Source organism: Tachyglossus aculeatus, chromosome 21 (assembly GCF_015852505.1).
Source record: "Tachyglossus aculeatus isolate mTacAcu1 chromosome 21, mTacAcu1.pri, whole genome shotgun sequence".
NCBI classification, from domain to species: Eukaryota; Metazoa; Chordata; class Mammalia; order Monotremata; family Tachyglossidae; genus Tachyglossus; species Tachyglossus aculeatus.
The window spans coordinates 12,396,530-12,415,438 of record NC_052086.1 but is presented as its reverse complement, the minus strand read 5'-3'; the positions used below and the strand labels follow the sequence as shown (position 1 = coordinate 12,415,438).

The 18,909-nt window shown below is 47.1% G+C and overlaps 2 protein-coding genes across 2 annotated transcripts in view; one reads left to right on the top strand and one right to left on the bottom strand.

Moving 5' to 3' along the window:
* The window catches only part of C21H16orf89 (chromosome 21 C16orf89 homolog), a 58,359-nt gene extending 52,509 nt beyond the window's left edge, over positions 1-5,850 (bottom strand). Inside the window, exon 1 of the mRNA XM_038763197.1 lies at positions 5,780-5,850. The gene's annotated coding sequence lies outside the window, so the exon portion shown is untranslated. The remainder of the gene's footprint in view (positions 1-5,779) is intronic.
* The window catches only part of ALG1 (ALG1 chitobiosyldiphosphodolichol beta-mannosyltransferase), a 50,920-nt gene continuing 37,472 nt past the window's right edge, over positions 5,462-18,909 (top strand). The window contains exons 1-3 of the mRNA XM_038763196.1: positions 5,462-5,672; positions 11,591-11,668; positions 11,747-11,850. Coding sequence (XP_038619124.1) covers positions 5,462-5,672; positions 11,591-11,668; positions 11,747-11,850 — 393 coding nt within the window. The remainder of the gene's footprint in view (positions 5,673-11,590; positions 11,669-11,746; positions 11,851-18,909) is intronic.

Here is an 18,909-nt window from a genome sequence, read left to right as displayed (position 1 = left end):
AAGCGCTCAATAAATAGGACTGATTGATTGATTGATTAAGGGCAGGTGTGCTTTGGGGAAGAAAAAAGAAATGAATCCTGATCGGATACGTTTCCGTAGATACCGGAGAGACTTTCACGGCGATCGGGCCGGGAGGCCAAAATCAGCTAGTAATAATATTAATAATATTGGTATTTGTTAAGCGCTTACTATCATCATCATCATCATCATCAATCGTATTTATTGAGCGCTTACTATGTGCAGAGCACTGTACTAAGCGCTTGGGAAGTACAAATTGGCAACATATAGAGCCAGTCCCTACCCACCAGTGGGCTCACAGTCTAAAAGGGGGAGACAGAGAACAAAACCAAACATACTAACAAAATAAAATAAATAGAATAGATGTGCGAAGCGCTGTTCTAAGCGCTGGGGGGAATACAAGGAGATGAGGTTGTCCCACGTGGGACTCACAGTCTTAATCCCCATTTTGCAGATAAGGGAACTGAGGCCCAGAGAAGTGAAGTGACTTGCCCAAGGTCACACAGCAGACATGTGGGGGAGGCAGGATTCGAACCCACGACCTCCGACTCCCAAGCCCGGGCTCTTTCCACTGAACCACGCTGCTTCTCCTCAGAAATTCCCACTCGGAAGTCTTGGTGTGGATTTTAGACGGTGAGCCCACTGTCAGGCAGGGGCCGTCTCTATATGTTGCCAACTTGGACTTCCCAAGCGCTTAGTACAGTGCTCTGCACGCAGTAAGCACTCAATAAATACGACTGATTGATTGATTGATTAAGGGCAGGTGTGCTTTGGGGAAGAAAAAAGAAATGAATCCTGATCGGATACGTTTCCGTAGATCCCGGAGAGCCTTTCACGGCGATTGGGCCGGGAGGCCAAAATCAGCTAGTAATAATAATAATGATAACGTTGGTATTTGTTAAGCGCTTACTATGTGCGAAGCGCTGTTCTAAGCGCTGGGGGGAATACGAGGAGATGAGGTTGTCCCACGTGGGACTCACAGTCTTAATCCCCATTTTGCAGATAAGGGAACTGAGGCCCAGAGAAGTGAAGTGACTTGCCCAAGGTCACACAGCAGACATGTGGGGGAGGCGGGATTCGAACCCACGACCTCCAACTCCCAAACCCCGGGCTCTTTCCACTGAGCCACGCTGCTTCTCCTCAGAAATTCCCACTCGGAAGTCTTGGTGTGGATTTTAGACTGTGAGCCCACTGTTGGGTAGGGACTGTCTCTAGGTGTTGCCAACTTGGACTTCCCAAGCGCTTAGTCCAGTGCTCTGCACACAGGAAGCGCTCAATAAATACGACTGATTGATTGATTAAGGGCAGGTGTGCTTTGGGGAAGAAAAAAGAAATGAATCCTGATCGGATACGTTTCCGTAGATCCCGGAGAGACTTTCACGGCGATCGGGCCGGGAGGCCAAAATCAGCTAGTGATAATAATAATAACGTCGGTATTTGTTAAGCGCTTACTATGTGCGGAGCACTGTTCTAAGCGCTGGGGGGAATACAAGGAGATGAGGTTGTCCCACATGGGACTCACAGTCTTAATCCCCATTTTGCAGATAAGGGAACTAAGGCCCAGAGAAGTGAAGTGACTTGCCCAAGGTCACACAGCAGGCACGTGGGGGAGGCGGGATTCGAACCCACGACCTCCGACTCCCAAAGCCCGGGCTCTTTCCACTGAACCACGCTGCTTCTCCTCAGAAATTCCCACTCGGAAGTCTTGGTGTGGATTTTAGACTCTGAGCCCACTGTCGGGCAGGGCCCGTCTCTATATGTTGCCAACTTGGACTTCCCAAGCGCTTAGTCCAGTGCTCTGCACGCAGGAAGCGCTCAATAAATACGACTGATTGATTGATTGATTAAGGGCAGGTGTGCTTTGGGGAAGAAAAAAGAAATGAATCCTGATTGGATTCGTTTCCGTAGATCCCGGAGAGCCTTTCACGGCGATCGGGCCGGGAGGCCAAAATCAGCTAGTAATAATAATAATAATAACGTTGGTATTTGTTAAGCGCTTACTATGTGTGAAGCACTGTTCTAAGCGCTGGGGGGGAATACAAGGAGATGAGGTTGTCCCACGTGGGACTCACAGTCTTAATCCCCATTTTGCAGATAAGGGAACTGAGGCCCAGAGACGTTAAGTGACTTGCCCAAGATCACACAGCAGACATGTGGGGGAGGCGGGATTCGAACCCACGACCTCTGACTCCCCAGCCTGCGCTCTTCCCACTGAGCCACGGAGCAAAACGGACCAACAGAAACATCCTGGAATTCATTCATTCCATCGTATTTATTGAGCGCTTACGGTGCACTGTACTGAGCGCTTGGGAAGTACAAGTTAAAGTACAAGTTTGGAATCCCGGCTCCAAATCAGCCAATTTCAAAGAATCGATCAAAAGCAGCCGGGAGGAGGGGATGGAGCCCGGGCCTGGGCCTCGAAGGTCATGAGTTCGAATTCCAGCTCCGCCCCTCGTCTGCTGTGTGACCTCGGCGAAGTCACTGAACTTCTCCGGGCCTCAGTGACCACATCTGTAAAACGGGGATCAATCAATCAATCAATCGTATTTATTGAGCGCTTATTGGGTGCAGAGCACTGTACTAAGCGCTTGGGAAGTCCAAGTTGGCGACATCTAGAGACGGTCCCTACCCGACAGTGGGCTCCCAGTCTAAAAGGGGGGTGACTGGGAGCCCACGTGGGACGGGGAATGCGTGCAACCCGATCTACTGGTCGTGAGTTCTAATTCCGGCGCGTGACCTCGGGCAGGTCACTAAACTTCTCCGTGCCTCAGTATTCACATCTGTAAAATGGGGACTGAGACTGTGAGCCCCCCGTGGGACAACCTGATCACCTTGCATCTCCCCCAGCGCTTAGAACGGTGCTTGGCACATAGTAAGCGCTGAACAAATACCATTATTATTATTCTCTGTGCCTCAGTTTCCTCATATGTAAAATGGGGATGAAGACGGGGGACAACCTGATTACCTTGTACCCCCCCCCCCAGCTCTTAGAACGGTGCTTGACACATAGTAAGCGCTTAACAAATACCAAAATTATTATTATTATTCTCTAGGCCTGAGTTCCCACATCTGTAAAATGGGGATGAAGACTGTGAGCCCCGCCGTGGGCCAACCTCATCACCTTGTCACCTCCCCAGCGCTTAGAACAGTGCTTGGCACATAGTAAGCACTTAATGCTATCATTATTATTATTATTATTACTCTCTGGGCCTCAGTTCCCTTATCTCTAAAATGGGGATGAAGGCTGGGAGCCCCCCGTGGGACAACCTCATCACCTTGTCACTTCCTCAGCGCTTAGAACAGTGCTTGGCACATATAAGCGCATAATACTATTATTATTATTGTTATTATTATTATTATTACTCTCTGGGCCTCAGTTCCCTTATCTCTAAAATGGGGATGAAGACTGTGAGCCCCCCGTGGGACAACCTCATCATCTTGTCACCTCCCCAGCGCTTAGAACAGTGCTTGGCACATAGTAAGCGCTTAATACTATTATTATTATTATTATTATTACTCTCTGGGCCTCAGTTCCCTTATCTATAAAATGGGGATGAAGACTGTGAGCCCCCCGTGGGACAACCTGATCACCCTGTCACCTCCCCAGTGCTTAGAACAGGGCTTTGCACATAGTAAGCGCTTAACAAATACCATCAGAAAAAAAAGTCACTCCTCTGTGCCTCAGTTCCCTCATCTGGAACATGGGGATGAAGACTGTAAGCCCCCCGTGGGACAACCTGATCACCTTGTCACCTCCCCAGCGCTTAGAACAGTGCTTGGCACATAGTAAGCGCTTAACAAATAGTATTATTATTATTACCCTCTGGGCCTCAGTTCCCTCATCTATAAAATGGGGATGAAGGCTGGGAGCCCCCCGTGGGACAACCTGGTCACCTTGTCACCTCCCCAGCGCTTAGAACAGTGCTTGGCACATAGTAAGCGCTTAATATTATTATTATTATTACTCTCTGGGCCTCGGTTCCCTCATCTATAAAATGGGGATGAAGGCTGGGGGCCCCCCGTGGGACAACCTGATCATCTTGTCACCTCCCCAGCGCTTAGAACAGTGCTTGGCACATAGTAAGCACTTAACAAATACTATTATTAGTATTATTACTCTCTGGGCCTCAGTTTCCTCATCTATAAAATGGGGATGAAGGCTGGGGGCCCCCCGTGGGACAACCTGATCACCTTGTCACCTCCCCAGCGCTTAGAACAGTGCTTCGCATCTAGTAAGCGCTTAACAAATACTATAATAATAATAATAATTATTATTATTATTATTACTCTCTGTGCCTCAGGTCCCTCATCTATAAAATGGGGATGAACACTGTGAGCACCCCGTGGGACAACCTCATCACCTTGTCACCTCCCCAGCGCTTAGAACAGTGCTTGGCACATAGTAAGCGCTTATTATTATTATTATTATTATTATTATTATTATTATTACTCTCTGGGCCTCAATTCCCTCATCTATAAAATGGGGATGAAGGCTGGGAGCCCCCCGTCGGACAACCTCATCACCTTGTCACCTCCCCAGCATTTAGAACAGTGCTTGGCACATAGTAAGCGCTTAACAAATACTATTATTACTATTATTATTACTCTCTGGGCCTCAGGCCCCTCATCTATAAAATGGGGATGAAGACTGGGAGCCCCCCGTGGGACAACCTCATCACCTTGTCAATCAATCAATCCATCAATCAATCGTATTTATTGAGCACTTACTGTGTGCAGAGCACTGGACTAAGCGCTTGGGAAGTACAAATTGGCAACATCTAGAGACGGCCCCTACCCACCAGTGGGCTCACAGTCTAAAAGGGGGAGACAGAGAACGAAACCAAACATCCTAACAAAATAAAATAAATAGAATAGATAGGTACAATAATAATAATAATAATAATGGCATTTATTAAGCGCTTACTATGTGCAGAGCACTGTTCTAAGCGCTGGGGAGGATACAGGGTGATCAGGTTGTCCCTCGGGGGGCTCACAGTCTTCACCCCCATTTTACAGATGAGGTCACTGAGGCCCAGAGAAGTGAAGTGACTTGCCCAAAGTCACCCAGCTGACAAGTGGTGGAGGCGGGATTTGAACCCATGACCTCTGACTCCAAAGCTTTTTCCACTGAGCCACGCTGCATCTCTACAAGTAAAATAAACCAATAAATAAATAGAGTAATAAATATGTACAACCCCGGCGCTTAATAAGTATCATCATCGACTTGTGCTTCCCAAGCGCTTAGTACAGCGCTCTGCTCACAGTAGGCGCTCAATAAATACGATTGAATGAATGAATGAATGAATAAATGAATGAATGAATGAATGAATGAATGAATGAATGAATGAATGAATGACCATCGTCATCATGACAACATGGGAAGGGCGCCGCCCACGCGGCGCATGCGCGCGACGGGACGCATCACGTGACCCCGCCCCCCAAGATGGCCGCCGCCGGCCTGGCGTGGCTCGCGCTGGCGGCCGCCGGCGCGTGCCTGCTCCTGTGCGCGCGCGCGGCGCGGGCACGGCGCCGGGCGCGGCCCCGGCACGTGTGCGTGCTGGTGCTGGGGGACGTGGGCCGCAGTCCCCGGATGCAGTACCACGCGCTGTCGCTGGCCCAGCGCGGCGTCCGCGTTACCCTGCTCGGCTTCCAGGGTGAGCGCGGCTCCCGTGGACGGGGCCGGGAGGGAGGTGCGAAGGAGCGTAGGCCGTTATTAATATTATTATTATTATTATTATTATTATTATTTTATCATCATCACCTCAGGACAGGGTCCGTCGGAGGCGCGCATGCGCGCACTCCTTGCTTGCCCCAGGTCCAGTCCCGGTGACGCGCGCGCATGCGCGCGCCTCGCCTACCTAAGATTCAGCCTCGGCGGCGCGCATGCGCGCGCTCTTTCGAACCTCGGGCCCGGCCCGGGCGGTGCGCGCGCATGCGCGGCAGGGTCGGGCCTGAGGCGGGAGTGCAGGGCGCGCATGCGCGCTGGAGCCGGGCCTGAAGCGGGAGAGCAGGGCGCGCATGCGCGCCGGGCCTGAGGCCTGGAGAGGAGCGCGCATGCGCGCGCTGCACGGGGCGGGCCCGAGGCGGGAAAGAGCGCGCGCACGCGCGCCGCCGGGACTGGATCTGCGGTGGAAATGTGCGCGCATGCGCGCCTCCGGTGTTGGACCTGCGGTGGGGAAGGAGCGCGCATGCGCGCGCGCCACAAGGACTGGGCCTGAGGCGGGAAAGGAGTGCGCGCATGCGCGCCGCAGACGGGACATGGCCTGAGGTGATGATGATAATAATAATAATAATAATAACGGTCTACGCTAAGCGCGTACTGTACGCCAAAAACTGTACGGATCGCTGGGGTAGATGCCATAATAATAATGGCATTTATTAAGCGCTTACTATGTGCGAAGCGCTGTTCTAATAATAATAATGATGATGATGGCATTTGTTAAGCGCTTACTCTGTGCAAAGTGCTGTTCTAAGCGCTGGAGGGGATACAAGATGATCAGGTTGTCCCACGTGGGGCTCACAGTCAATCCCCATTTTACAGATGAGGTAACTGAGGCTCAGAGAATAATAATAATAATAATGTTGGCAATTGTTAAGCGCTTACTGTGTGCAAAGCACTGTTGTAAGCGCTTGGGGGATACAAAGTGATCAGGTTGTCCCACGTGGGGCTCACAGTCTTCATCCCCATTTGACAGATGAGGTAACTGAGGCCCCGAGAAGTGAAGTGACTTGCCCAAGGTCACACAGCAGACATGTGGCGGAGCCGGGACTCGAACCCATGACCTCTGACTCCAGAGCCCGGGCTCTTTCCACTGAGCCACGCTGCTTCTCAGCGCCGGGGAGGTGACAAGGTGACCCGGGTGTCCCCCGGGGGGGCTCCCGGTCTTCATCCCCATTTTCCAGATGGGGGAACTGAGGCCCAGAGAAGTGAAGTGACTTGCCCAAGGTCACACAGCTGACAGTTGGTGGGACCGGAATTTGAACCCGTGACCTCTGACTCCAAAGCCCGGGCTCTTACCCCTGAGCCACGCTGCTGCTTAAAACATGGAAACAGGTTATTGTTATTTGATAATGATGATGATGGTATTTGTTAAGCGCTTACTATGTGCGAAGCACTGTTCTAAGCGCTGAGGGGATACACGGTGATCAGACTGTCCCACGTGGGGCTCGCAGTCTTCCCATTTTCCAGATGAGGTCACTGAGGCCCAGAGAAGTGAAGTGACTTGCCCAAAGTCACACAGCTGACAAGTGGTGGAGCCGGGATTTGAACCCGTGACCTCTGACTCCAAAGCCCGGGCTCTTTCCACTGAGCCACATTGCTTCTTATTATTAGTATTATTAATTAATAATTATTATTATTAATAATAATGATTTTTTTAAAGTAGTTGCTATGTACCAAGCACCGTTCTAAGCACTGGGGGTACGTACAAGAGAGAAGCAGCGTGGCTCAGTGGAAAGAGTCCAGGCTTGGGAGTCAGAGGCCGTGGGTTCTAATCCCGGCTCCGCCACAGGTCAGCTGTGTGACCTTGGGCAAGTCACTTCACTTCTCTGGGCCTCAGTTTCCTCATCTGGAAAATGGGGGTGAAGACTGTGAGCCCCCCGTGGGACAACCTGATCATCTTGTATCCTCCCCAGTGCTTAGAACAGTGCTTTGCACATAGTAAGCGCTTAACAAATGCCATTTATTATTATTACAAGGTTGTCCCCCTTGGGGCTCACAGTCTTAGTCTCCATTTTCCAGATGAGGGAACTGAGGCCCAGAGAAGCGGAGTGACTTGCCCGAAGTCACCCAGCAGACAAGCGGCGGAGGCAGGATTAGAACCCACGACCTCTGACTCCCCAGCGCGGGCTGTTGCCACCGAGCCACGCCGTGAGCAGTATCAAGGTAGAAAAGCAGTGCGGCTCTGTGGAAAGAGCAGGGCCTTGGGAGTCAGAGGTCCTGGGTTCTAATCCTGGCTCGGCCACTTGGCAGCTGTGTGACTTGGGGCAAGTCACTTCACTTCTCCTGGCCTCGGTTGCCTCATCTGTAAAATGGGGATGACGACTGTGAGTCCCCCGGGGGACAACCTGATCACCTTGTATCCTCCCCCGACCCCAGCGCTTAGAACAGTGCTTGGCACCTAGTAAGCGCTTCACAAATGCCATCATTATTATTATCATTAGTAACAAATCCCCTCATTATTATCATTATTATTACAAGACCCCACAGGGAGCTCACAATCTACTTCAACCCCAGGCCGCCCACTTTGCCCCTCCGCCGCTCGCCTCATTCATTCATTCATTCAATCGTATTTATTGAGCGCTTACTGTGTGCAGAGCACTGTACTAAGCGCTTGGAAAGTACAGGGTGGCAACACACAGAGACGGTCCCTACCCAACAGCGGGCTCACAGTCTAGAAGGGGGAGACGGGCAACAAAACAAAACAGGTTAACAGCATTTATTCATTCATTCAGTCGCATTTACTGTGTGCAGAGCACTGTACTAAGCGCTTGGGAAGTCCAAGCTGGCAGCATATAGAGACGGTCCCTACCCAACGGCGGGCTCACCGTCTAGAAGGGGGAGACAGGCAACAAAACATATTAACAGCATTTATTCATTCATTCAATCGCATTTACTCCTCATTCTGCCTCATTCATTCAGTCGTATCTGTTGAGCGCTTACTGTGGGCAGGGCACTGTACTAAGCGCTTGAAAGCCTCGGTCTCATCTATGTGGCCGACGACCCCTCGCCCACGTCCTAACCCCCCGGCCTGGAACGCCCTCCCTCCTCATGGATGACGGACAGTATCTCCCCCCTCGTTCACATCCTCGTCTCCAGTGGCCTTCCCTGACCGAGCTTCCCTTTCCTCTTCTACCTGCTCCCTTTATTATTAATAATAATAATAATAAATAATAATATTAGCAATAATAACGATGACGGCGTTTGTTAAGCGCCTACTATATGCCCAGCACCGTTCTAAGCGCTGGGGGAGATACAAGGTGATCAGTTGTCCCACGTGGGGCTCCCAGTCTTCATCCCCATTTCCCAGACGAGGGAACCGAGGCGCGGAGAAGTCACGTGACTTGCCCACAGTCACCCAGCTGATCGGTGGCCGAGCGGGGATTCGAACCCACGACCTCTGACTCCCGAGGCCGGGCTCTTTCGACTGAGCCACGCTGCTTCCCTTCATCGTCCCCCACCCCCAGCCCCACAACACGTAAGTCATTCATTTCATTCAGTCGTATTTATTGAGCGCTTACTGTGTGCAGAGCACTGTACTGAGCGCTTGGGAGGTTCAAGTCGGCTACCCGACAGCAGGCTCACGGCCTAGAAGGGGGAGAGTCCATAGCTGTAACTTTTTATTTCCATTAATGTCCATTTCCCCCTTCAGACTCCTTGTAGTCAGGGAGTGTGTTCGTTTCTTGTTACAGTGTACTCTCCTAAGTGCTCAGTACAGTGCTCTGCACGCGGTAAGCGCTCAGTAAATACGAACGAATGAATAAGAAAGAGGGAGATCAGGGATCGAATCCCCATTTAGCAAATGAGGGAACTACTTTTTTTGTTGTAATAATAATAATAATAATGATGATGGCATTTATTAAGCGCTTACTATGTGCAAAGCACTGTTCTGAGTGCCGGGGAGGTGACAAGGTGATCAGGTTGTCCCTCGTGGGGCTCACAGTCTTCGTCCCCATTTTCCAGATGACGTAACTGAGGCCCAGAGAAGTGAAGTGGCTTGCCCAAAGCCACACAGCTGACAGTGGGCGAAGCCGGGATTCGAACCCGTGACCTCTGGCTCCCAAGCCCGGGCTCTTTCCACCGAGCCACGCTGCTTTGGTGTCTGTCTCCCCCTTCTAGACTGTGAGCCTGTTGTTCGGTGGGGGCCGCCTCTATCCGTTGCCGATTTGTAATAATAATAATAATAATAATAATAATGGCATTTATTAAGCGCTTACTGTGTGCAAAGCGCTGTTCTAAGCGCTGGACTTGTACTTCCCGAGCGCTCGGTACAGCGCCCTGCCCACAGGAAGCGCTCAGTAAATCCGATTGAATGAGGGAATGAGAAGTGAGAAGCTGCGTGGCTCAGTGGAAAGAGCCCGGGCTTTGGAGTCCGAGGTCGTGGGTTCGAATCCCGGCTCCGCCACTTGTCAACTGTGGGACTCTGGGCAAGTCACTTCACTGCTCTGGGCCTCGGTTCCCTCATCTGGAAAATGGGGATGAAGACCGGGAGCCCCACGGGGGGACGACCCGATCACCTTGTAACCTCCTCAGCGCTTAGAACAGGGCTTCGCACATGGTAAGCGCTTAATAAATGCCATCGTTATTATCATTATTATTTGCCCAGCGCCACGTAGGAGGTAAGAGGATTAGAACCCGGGTCCTCCGGTTCCCAGACCCCTGCTCTTGATGATGCTGACGGCGATGATGGCATTTGTTAAGTGCTTACTATGTGCGAAGCGCCGTTCTAAGCGCTGGGGGTGGGCGATACAAGCTGATCACGTTGTCCCCCGTGGGGCTCCCAGTCTTCGTCCCCATTTTCCAGGTGAGGCAACCAAGGCCCAGAGAAATGAAGCGACTTACCCAAGGTCACCCAGCCGGGCGGAGCCGGGATTCGAACCTGGGACCTCCGGCTCCCAAGCCCGGGCTCTCTCACCCTCCCTTCAAGGCCCTGCTGAGAGCTCGCCTCCTCCGGGAGGCCTTCCCAGATTGAGCCTCTTCCTTCCTCTCCCCCTCATCCCCTTCTCCATCCCATCTTACCTCCTTCCCTTCCCCACAGCACCTGGATAGATGTTTGTACGTATTTATTACTCTATTTTATTTGCACATATCTATTTTGGTAGTATGTTTTGTTCTCTTTCAGACTGTGAGCCCACTGTTGGGTAGGGACTGTCTATATGTTGCCAATTTGTACTTCCCAAGCGCTTAGTACAGTGCTCCGCACATAGTAATCAATCAATCAATCAATCGTATTTATTGAGCGCTTACTATGTGCAGAGCACTGTACTAAGCGCTTGGGAAGTACAAATTGGCATCACATAGAGACAGTCCCTACCCACCAGTGGGCTCACAGTCTAAAAGGGGGAGACAGAGAACAGAACCAAACATACCAACAAAATAAAATAAGTAGGATAGAAATGTACAAGTAAAATAAATAAATAAATAAATAAATAAATAGAGTAATAAATATGTACAACCATATATCCATCTATACAGGTGCTGTGGGGAAGGGAAGGAGGTAAGACGGGGGGATGGAGAGGGGGACGAGGGGGAGAGGAAAGAAGGGGCTCAGTCTGGGAAGGCCTCCTGGAGGAGGTGAGCTCTCAGCAGGGCCTTGAAGGGAGGAAGAGAGCTAGCTTGGCGGATGGGCAGAGCATAGTAAGCGCTCAATAAATATGATTGATCGATCGATTCTCCGTCTCCCCCTTCTAGACCGTGAGCCCGCTGTTGGGTCGGGACCGGCTCTCTACGTTGCCAACGTGGACTTCCCGAGGGCTTAGTCCAGCGCTCCGCACCCAGTCAGCGCCCAATAAATCCGATCGATCGATTGATCGATTCCCACCGATCCCGCCCCGCGCGCCCCTCTCGTTTCAGGCTCCAAGCCCCACGATGCCGTCCTCCGCTGCCGGCGAATTAGGATGACGCCCCTGGCCGAGGTGAAGGGGCCCCCAGGTGAGAGCCGCGGCTCCGGCCGGCGCCATACGGGTCCTGCCCCGCCGCTTCTAATTCGCTCCTATTCCCGATTTGCAGCGGGGCCCCGGCTCCTCCGTTATGCCGTCAAAGCCGCCCTCCAAGCCCTGCAGCTCCTCCGGGCCCTCCTGAAGATGGATCCCGCCGCCTACGTTTTCCTCCAGGTGGGCAGGCCGTGACCCCCGGCCCCCCAGTTGCCCATCGGGTCGGACGCGGACCCCGTCCCACGTGGGGCTCGCGGCCTCGTGACAACGGTTCCGTCCATTACTCGGTGCTGTTTAATAAGTACTTTCGTTCATTCACTCATATTTATCGAGCGCTCACTGTGTGCAGAGCACCGGACTAAGCGCTTGGGATTACCAAGTACTTCCGTTCATTCGTTCGTTCAGTCGTATTTGTGGAGCGCTCGCTGTGTGCAGAGCACCGGACTAAGCGCTTGGGATTACCAAGTACTTTTGAGTCGTATTTGTCGAGCGCTCACTGTGTGCAGAGCACCGGACTAAGCACTTGGGATTACCAAGTACTTTCGTTCATTCACTCGTATTTATCGAGCGCTCACTGTGTGCAGAGCACCGGACTAAGCGCTTGGGATTACCAAGTACTTCCGTTCATTCGTTCATTCAGTCGTATTTGTCGAGCGCTCGCTGTGTGCAGAGCACCGGACTAAGCGCTTGGGATTACCAAGTACTTCCGTTCATTCGTTCATTCAGTCGTGTTTGTGGAGCGCTCGCTGTGTGCAGAGCACCGGACTAAGCGCTTGGGATTACCAAGTACTTCCGTTCATTCGTTCATTCAGTCGTATTTGTCGAGCGCTCGCTGTGTGCAGAGCACCGGACTAAGCGCTTGGGATTACCAAGTACTTCCGTTCATTCAGTCGTATTTATCGAGCGCTCACTGTGTGCAGAGCACTGGACTAAGCGCTTGGAAAAAAAAAATAATAATAATGGCACTTGTTAAGCACTTACGATGTGCAAAGCACTGTTCTAAGTGCTTGGGAATAATAATAATAATAATAATAATGTACTAATGGCACTTGTTAAGCGCTTACGATGTGCAAAGCACTGTTCTAAGTGCTTGGGAATAATAATAATAATAATAATAATATACTAATGGCACTTGTTAAGCGCTTACCGTGTGCAAAGCACTGTTCTAAGTGCTTGGAAATAAAAATAATAATAATAATAATAATAATGGCACTTGTTAAGCGCTTACTATGTGCAAGCCCACCCCGCACCCTCCGCTCTTCCGCCGCTAATCTCCTCACCGTGCCTCGTTCTCGCCTGTCCCGCCGTCGACCCCCGGCCCACGTCCTCCCCCGGGCCTGGAATGGCCTCCCTCCGCCCATCTGCCCAGCTAACTCTCTTCCTCCCTTCAAGGCCCTACTGAGAGCTCACCTCCTCCAGGAGGCCTTCCCAGACTGAGCCCCCTCCTTCCTCTCCCCCTCGTCCCTCCTCCGTCCCCCCATCTTACCTCCTTCCCTTCCCCACAGCACCTGTATATATGGATATATGTTTGTACAGATTTATTACTCCATTTATTTATTTATTTATCTTACTTGTACATATCTATTCTATTTATTTTATTTTGTTAGTATGTTTGATTTTGTTCTCTGTCTCCCCCTTCTAGACTGTGAGCCCGCTGTTGGGTAGGGACTGTCTCTATGTGTTGCCGACTTGTACTTCCCAAGTGCTTACTACAGTGCTCCGCACACAGTAAGCGCTCAATAAATATGATTGATTGATTGATTGATTCAAAGCACTTGGGAATAATAATAATGGCATTTGTTAAGTGCTTACTATGTGCAAACCACTGTTCTAAGCCCTGGGGGTGGTACAAGGTCATCAGGTTGTTCCATGTGGGGTTCACAGTTTTAATCCCCATTTTGCAGATGAGGGAACTGAGGCTCAGAGAAGTGAAGTGACTTGCCTCAGGTCACACCGCAGGCGTGTGGCAGAGCCGGGGTTCGAACCCGCGACCTCCGCCTCCAAAGCCCGGGCTCTGTCCCCTGAGCCACGCTGCTTCTCAAAGTCCAAGTCGGCAACATCTAGAGACGGTCCCTCCCCAACAGCGGGCTCACAGTCTAGATGGGGGAGACAGACAACAAAACAAAAGAGAACATATTAACAAAATAAAATAAATGGAATAGTAAATATGTCCAAGTGCAATAAATACAGTAGTAAATCTGTACAAACATATATACAGGTGCTGTGGGGAGGGGAAGGAGGTAGGAGGGTACTTCCTGTGGGTAGATCAGTGCACTTGGGAGAGTAATAATAATAATAATGGCATTTATTAAGCGCTTACTATGTAACAAATACCAAAATTATTACTATTATTATTATTATTATTAAGCAAGAGGCTGAGCTGGGATTAGAGCCCAGATCCTCCAACTCCCAGGCCTCTGCCCCTTCCCTTAACCATTGGGTTGTCCAACACTCACCCTGCCCCCTCAACTGTTCGTGACTAACATTATTATTATTATTATTATTATTATTATTAAGCAAGAGGCGGAGCTGGGATTAGAGCCCAGATCCTCCAACTCCCAGGCCTCTGCTCCTTCCCTTAACCATTTGGGTTGTCCAGCTCTCACCCTGCCTCCTCAACTGTTCGTGACTAACATTATTATTATTATTATTATTATTATTATTATTATTATTATCATTATTATTATGCAAGGGGCGGAGCTGGGATTAGAGCCCAGATCCTCCAACTCCCAGGCCTCTGCTCCTTCCCTTAACCATTTGGGTTATCCAACGTTCACCCTGCCCCCTCAACTGTTCGTGACTAATATTATTATTATTGTTGTTGTTAATAATATTATAACAATATAACATTATATTATTATATATTACAATATCATATGATAATAAATTATTAATGATTATAATAATAAATAATAATATCATTAAGCAAGAGGCGGAGCTGGGATTAGAGCCCCAATCTTCCAACTCCCAGGCCTCTGCTCTTTCCCTTAGCCATTTGGGTTGTCCAGCTCTCACCCTGCCCCCTCACCTGTTCGTGACTAACATTATTATTATTATTATTATTATTATTATTATTATTATTATTATTATTATTGAATAGTATCATTAAGCAAGAGGCGGAGCTGGGATTAGAGCCCCAATCTTCCAACTCCCAGGCCTCTGCTCTTTCCCTTAACCATTTGTGTTGTCCAACGCTCACCCTGACCCCTCACCTGTTCGTGACTAACATTATTATTGTTAATAATATTATATTATATTATTATATATTATAATATAATATGATAATAAATTATTAATAATTATAATAATAAATAATAATAATATTATCATTAAGCAAGAGGCTGAGCTGGGATTAGAGCCCCGATCTTCCAACTCCCAGGCCTCTGCTCGTTCCCTTAACCATTTGGGTTGTCCAACTCTCACCCTGCCCCCTCAACTGTTTGTGACTAACATTATTATTATTATTATTATTATTATTATTATTATTTTTAAGCAAGAGGCGAAGCTGGGATTAGAGCCCAAATCCTCCAACTCCCAGGCCTCTGCTCCTTCCCTTAACCATTTGGGTTGTCCAACTTTCACCCTGCCCCCTCGACTGTTCATGGCTAACATTATTATTATTATTATTATTATTATTATTATTATTATTATTATTATTATTATTAAGCAAGAGGCAGAGCTGGGTTTAGAGCACCGACCTTCCAACTCCCAGGCCTCTGCTCTTTCCCTTAACCATTTGGGTTGTCCAACGCTCACCCTGCCCCCTCACCTGTTCGTGACTAACATTATTATTATTATTGTTAATAATATCACAATTATATTGCATATTATAATATAATGTGGTGATAAATTATTAATAATTATAATAAATAATGATGATGATATCATTAAGCAAGAGGCTGAGCTGGGATTAGAGCCCCGACCTTCCAACTCCCAGGCCTCTGCTCTTTCCCTTAACCATATGGGTTGTCCAACGCTCACCCTGCCCCCTCACCTGTTCGTGACTAACATTATTATTATTATCATTATTGTTCATAATATTATAACAATATAATATTATATTACTATATATTATAATATAATGTTATAATCAATTATTAATCATTATAATAATGCATAATAAGTAATAATAATATCATTAAGCAAGAGGCTGAGTTGGGATTAGAGCCCCGACCTTCCAACTCCCAGGCCTCTGCTCTTTCCCTTAACCATTTGGGTTGTCCAGCGCTCACCCTGCCCCCTCACCTGTTCGTGACTAACGTTATTATTATTATTGTTAATAACATTATAATTATATTATTATATATTATAATATAATGTGATAATAAATCATTAATAATTATAATAATAAATAATGATGATGATATCATTAAGCAAGAGGCTGAGCTGGGATTAGAGCCCCGATCTTCCAACTCCCAGGCCTCTGCTCTTTCCCTTAGCCATTTGGGTTGTCCAACTCTCACCCTGCCCCCTCACCCGTTCGTGACTAACATTATTATTATTATTATTATTATTATTAAATATTATCATTAAGCAAGAGGCTGAGCTGGGATTAGAGCCCCGACCTTCCAACTCCCAGGCCTCTGCTCTTTCCCTTAACCATTTGGGTTGTCCAACGCTCACCCTGCCCCCTCACCTGTTCGTGACTAACATTATTATTATTATTGTTAATAATATTACAATTATATTACATATTATAATATAATGTGATAATAAATTATTAATAATTATAATAAATAGTGATGATGATATCATTAAGCAAGAGGCTGAGCTGGGATTAGAGCCCCGACCTTCCAACTCCCAGGCCTCTGCTCTTTCCCTTAACCATTTGGGTTGTCCAACGCTCACCCTGCCCCCTCACCCGTTCGTGACTAACATTATTATTATTATTATTATTATTAAATATTATCATTAAGCAAGAGGCTGAGCTGGGATTAGAGCCCCGACCTTCCAAGTCCCAGGCCTCTGCTCTTTCCCTTAACCATTTGGGTTGTCCAACGCTCACCCTGCCCCCTCACCTGTTCGTGACTAACATTATTATTATTATTGTTAATAATATTACAATTATATTACATATTATAATATAATGTGATAATAAATTATTAATAATTATAATAAATAGTGATGATGATATCATTAAGCAAGAGGCTGAGCTGGGATTAGAGCCCCGACCTTCCAACTCCCAGGCCTCTGCTCTTTCCCTTAACCATTTGGGTTGTCCAACGCTCACCCTGCCCCCTCACCTGTTTGTGACTAACATTATTATTATTATTGTTAATAATATTGCAATTATATTACATATTATAATATAATGTGATAATAAATTATTAATAATTATAATAAATAATGATGATGATATCATTAAGCAAGAGGCTGAGCTGGGATTAGAGCCCCGACCTTCCAACTCCCAGGCCTCTGCTCTTTCCCTTAACCATTTGGGTTGTCCAACGCTCACCCTGCCCCCTCACCCGTTCGTGACTAACATTATTATTATTATTATTATTATTATTATTATTATTATTAAATATTATCATTAAGCAAGAGGCGGAGCTGGGATTAGAGCCCCGACCTTCCAACTCCCAGGCCTCTGCTCTTTCCCTTAACCATTTGGGTTGTCCAACGCTCACCCTGCCCCCTCACCTGTTTGTGACTAACATTATTATTATTATTATTGTTAATAATATTGCAATTATATTACATATTATAATATAATGTGATAATAAATTATTAATAATTATAATAAATAATGATGATGATATCATTAAGCAAGAGGCTGAGCTGGGATTAGAGCCCCGACCTTCCAACTCCCAGGCCTCTGCTCTTTCCCTTAACCATTTGGGTTGTCCAACGCTCACCCTGCCCCCTCACCTGTTCGTGACTAACATTATTATTATTATTATTATTATTATTATTATTATTATTATTATTATTATTAAATATTATCATTAAGCAAGAGGCGGAGCTGGGATTAGAGCCCCGACCTTCCAACTCCCAGGCCTCTGCTCTTTCCCTTAACCATTTGGGTTGTCTAACGCTCACCCTGCCCCCTCACCTGTTCGTGACTAACATTATTATTATTATTGTTAATAATATTACAATTATATTACATATTATAATATAATGTGATAATAAATTATTAATAATTATAATAAATAGTGATGATGATATCATTAAGCAAGAGGCTGAGCTGGGATTAGAGCCCCGACCTTCCAACTCCCAGGCCTCTGCTCTTTCCCTTAACCATTTGGGTTGTCCAACGCTCACCCTGCCCCCTCACCTGTTTGTGACTAACATTATTATTATTATTGTTAATAATATTGCAATTATATTACATATTATAATATAATGTGATAATAAATTATTAATAATTATAATAAATAATGATGATGATATTAAGCAAGAGGCTGAGCTGGGATTAGAGCCCCGACCTTCCAACTCCCAGGCGTCTGCTCTTTCCCTTAACCATTTGGGTTGTCCAACGCTCACCCTGCCCCCTCACCTGTTCGTGACTAACATTATTATTATTATTATTATTATTATTATTATTATTAAATATTATCATTAAGCAAGAGGCGGAGCTGGGATTAGAGCCCCGACCTTCCAACTCCCAGGCCTCTGCTCTTTCCCTTAACCATTTGGGTTGTCTAACGCTCACCCTGCCCCCTCACCTGTTCGTGACTAACATTATTATTATTATTGTTAATAATATTACAATTATATTACATATTATAATATAATGTGATAATAAATTATTAATAATTATAATAAATAGTGATGATGATATCATTAAGCAAGAGGCTGAGCTGGGATTAGAGCCCCGACCTTCCAACTCCCAGGCCTCTGCTCTTTCCCTTAACCATTTGGGTTGTCCAATGCTCACCCTGCCCCCTCACCTGTTCGTGACTAACATTATTATTATTATTATCATTATTGTTCATACTATTATAACAATATAATATTATATTACTATATATTATAATATAATGTTATAATCAATTATTAATAATTATTATGCATAATAAGTAATAATAATATCATTAAGCAAGAGGCTGAGTTGGGATTAGAGCCCCGACCTTCCAACTCCCAGGCCTCTGCTCTTTCCCTTAACCATTTGGGTTGTCCAGCGCTCACCCTGCCCCCTCACCTGTTCGTGACTAACGTTATTATTATTATTGTTAATAACATTATAATTATATTATTATATATTATAATATAATGTGATAATAAATCATTAATAAT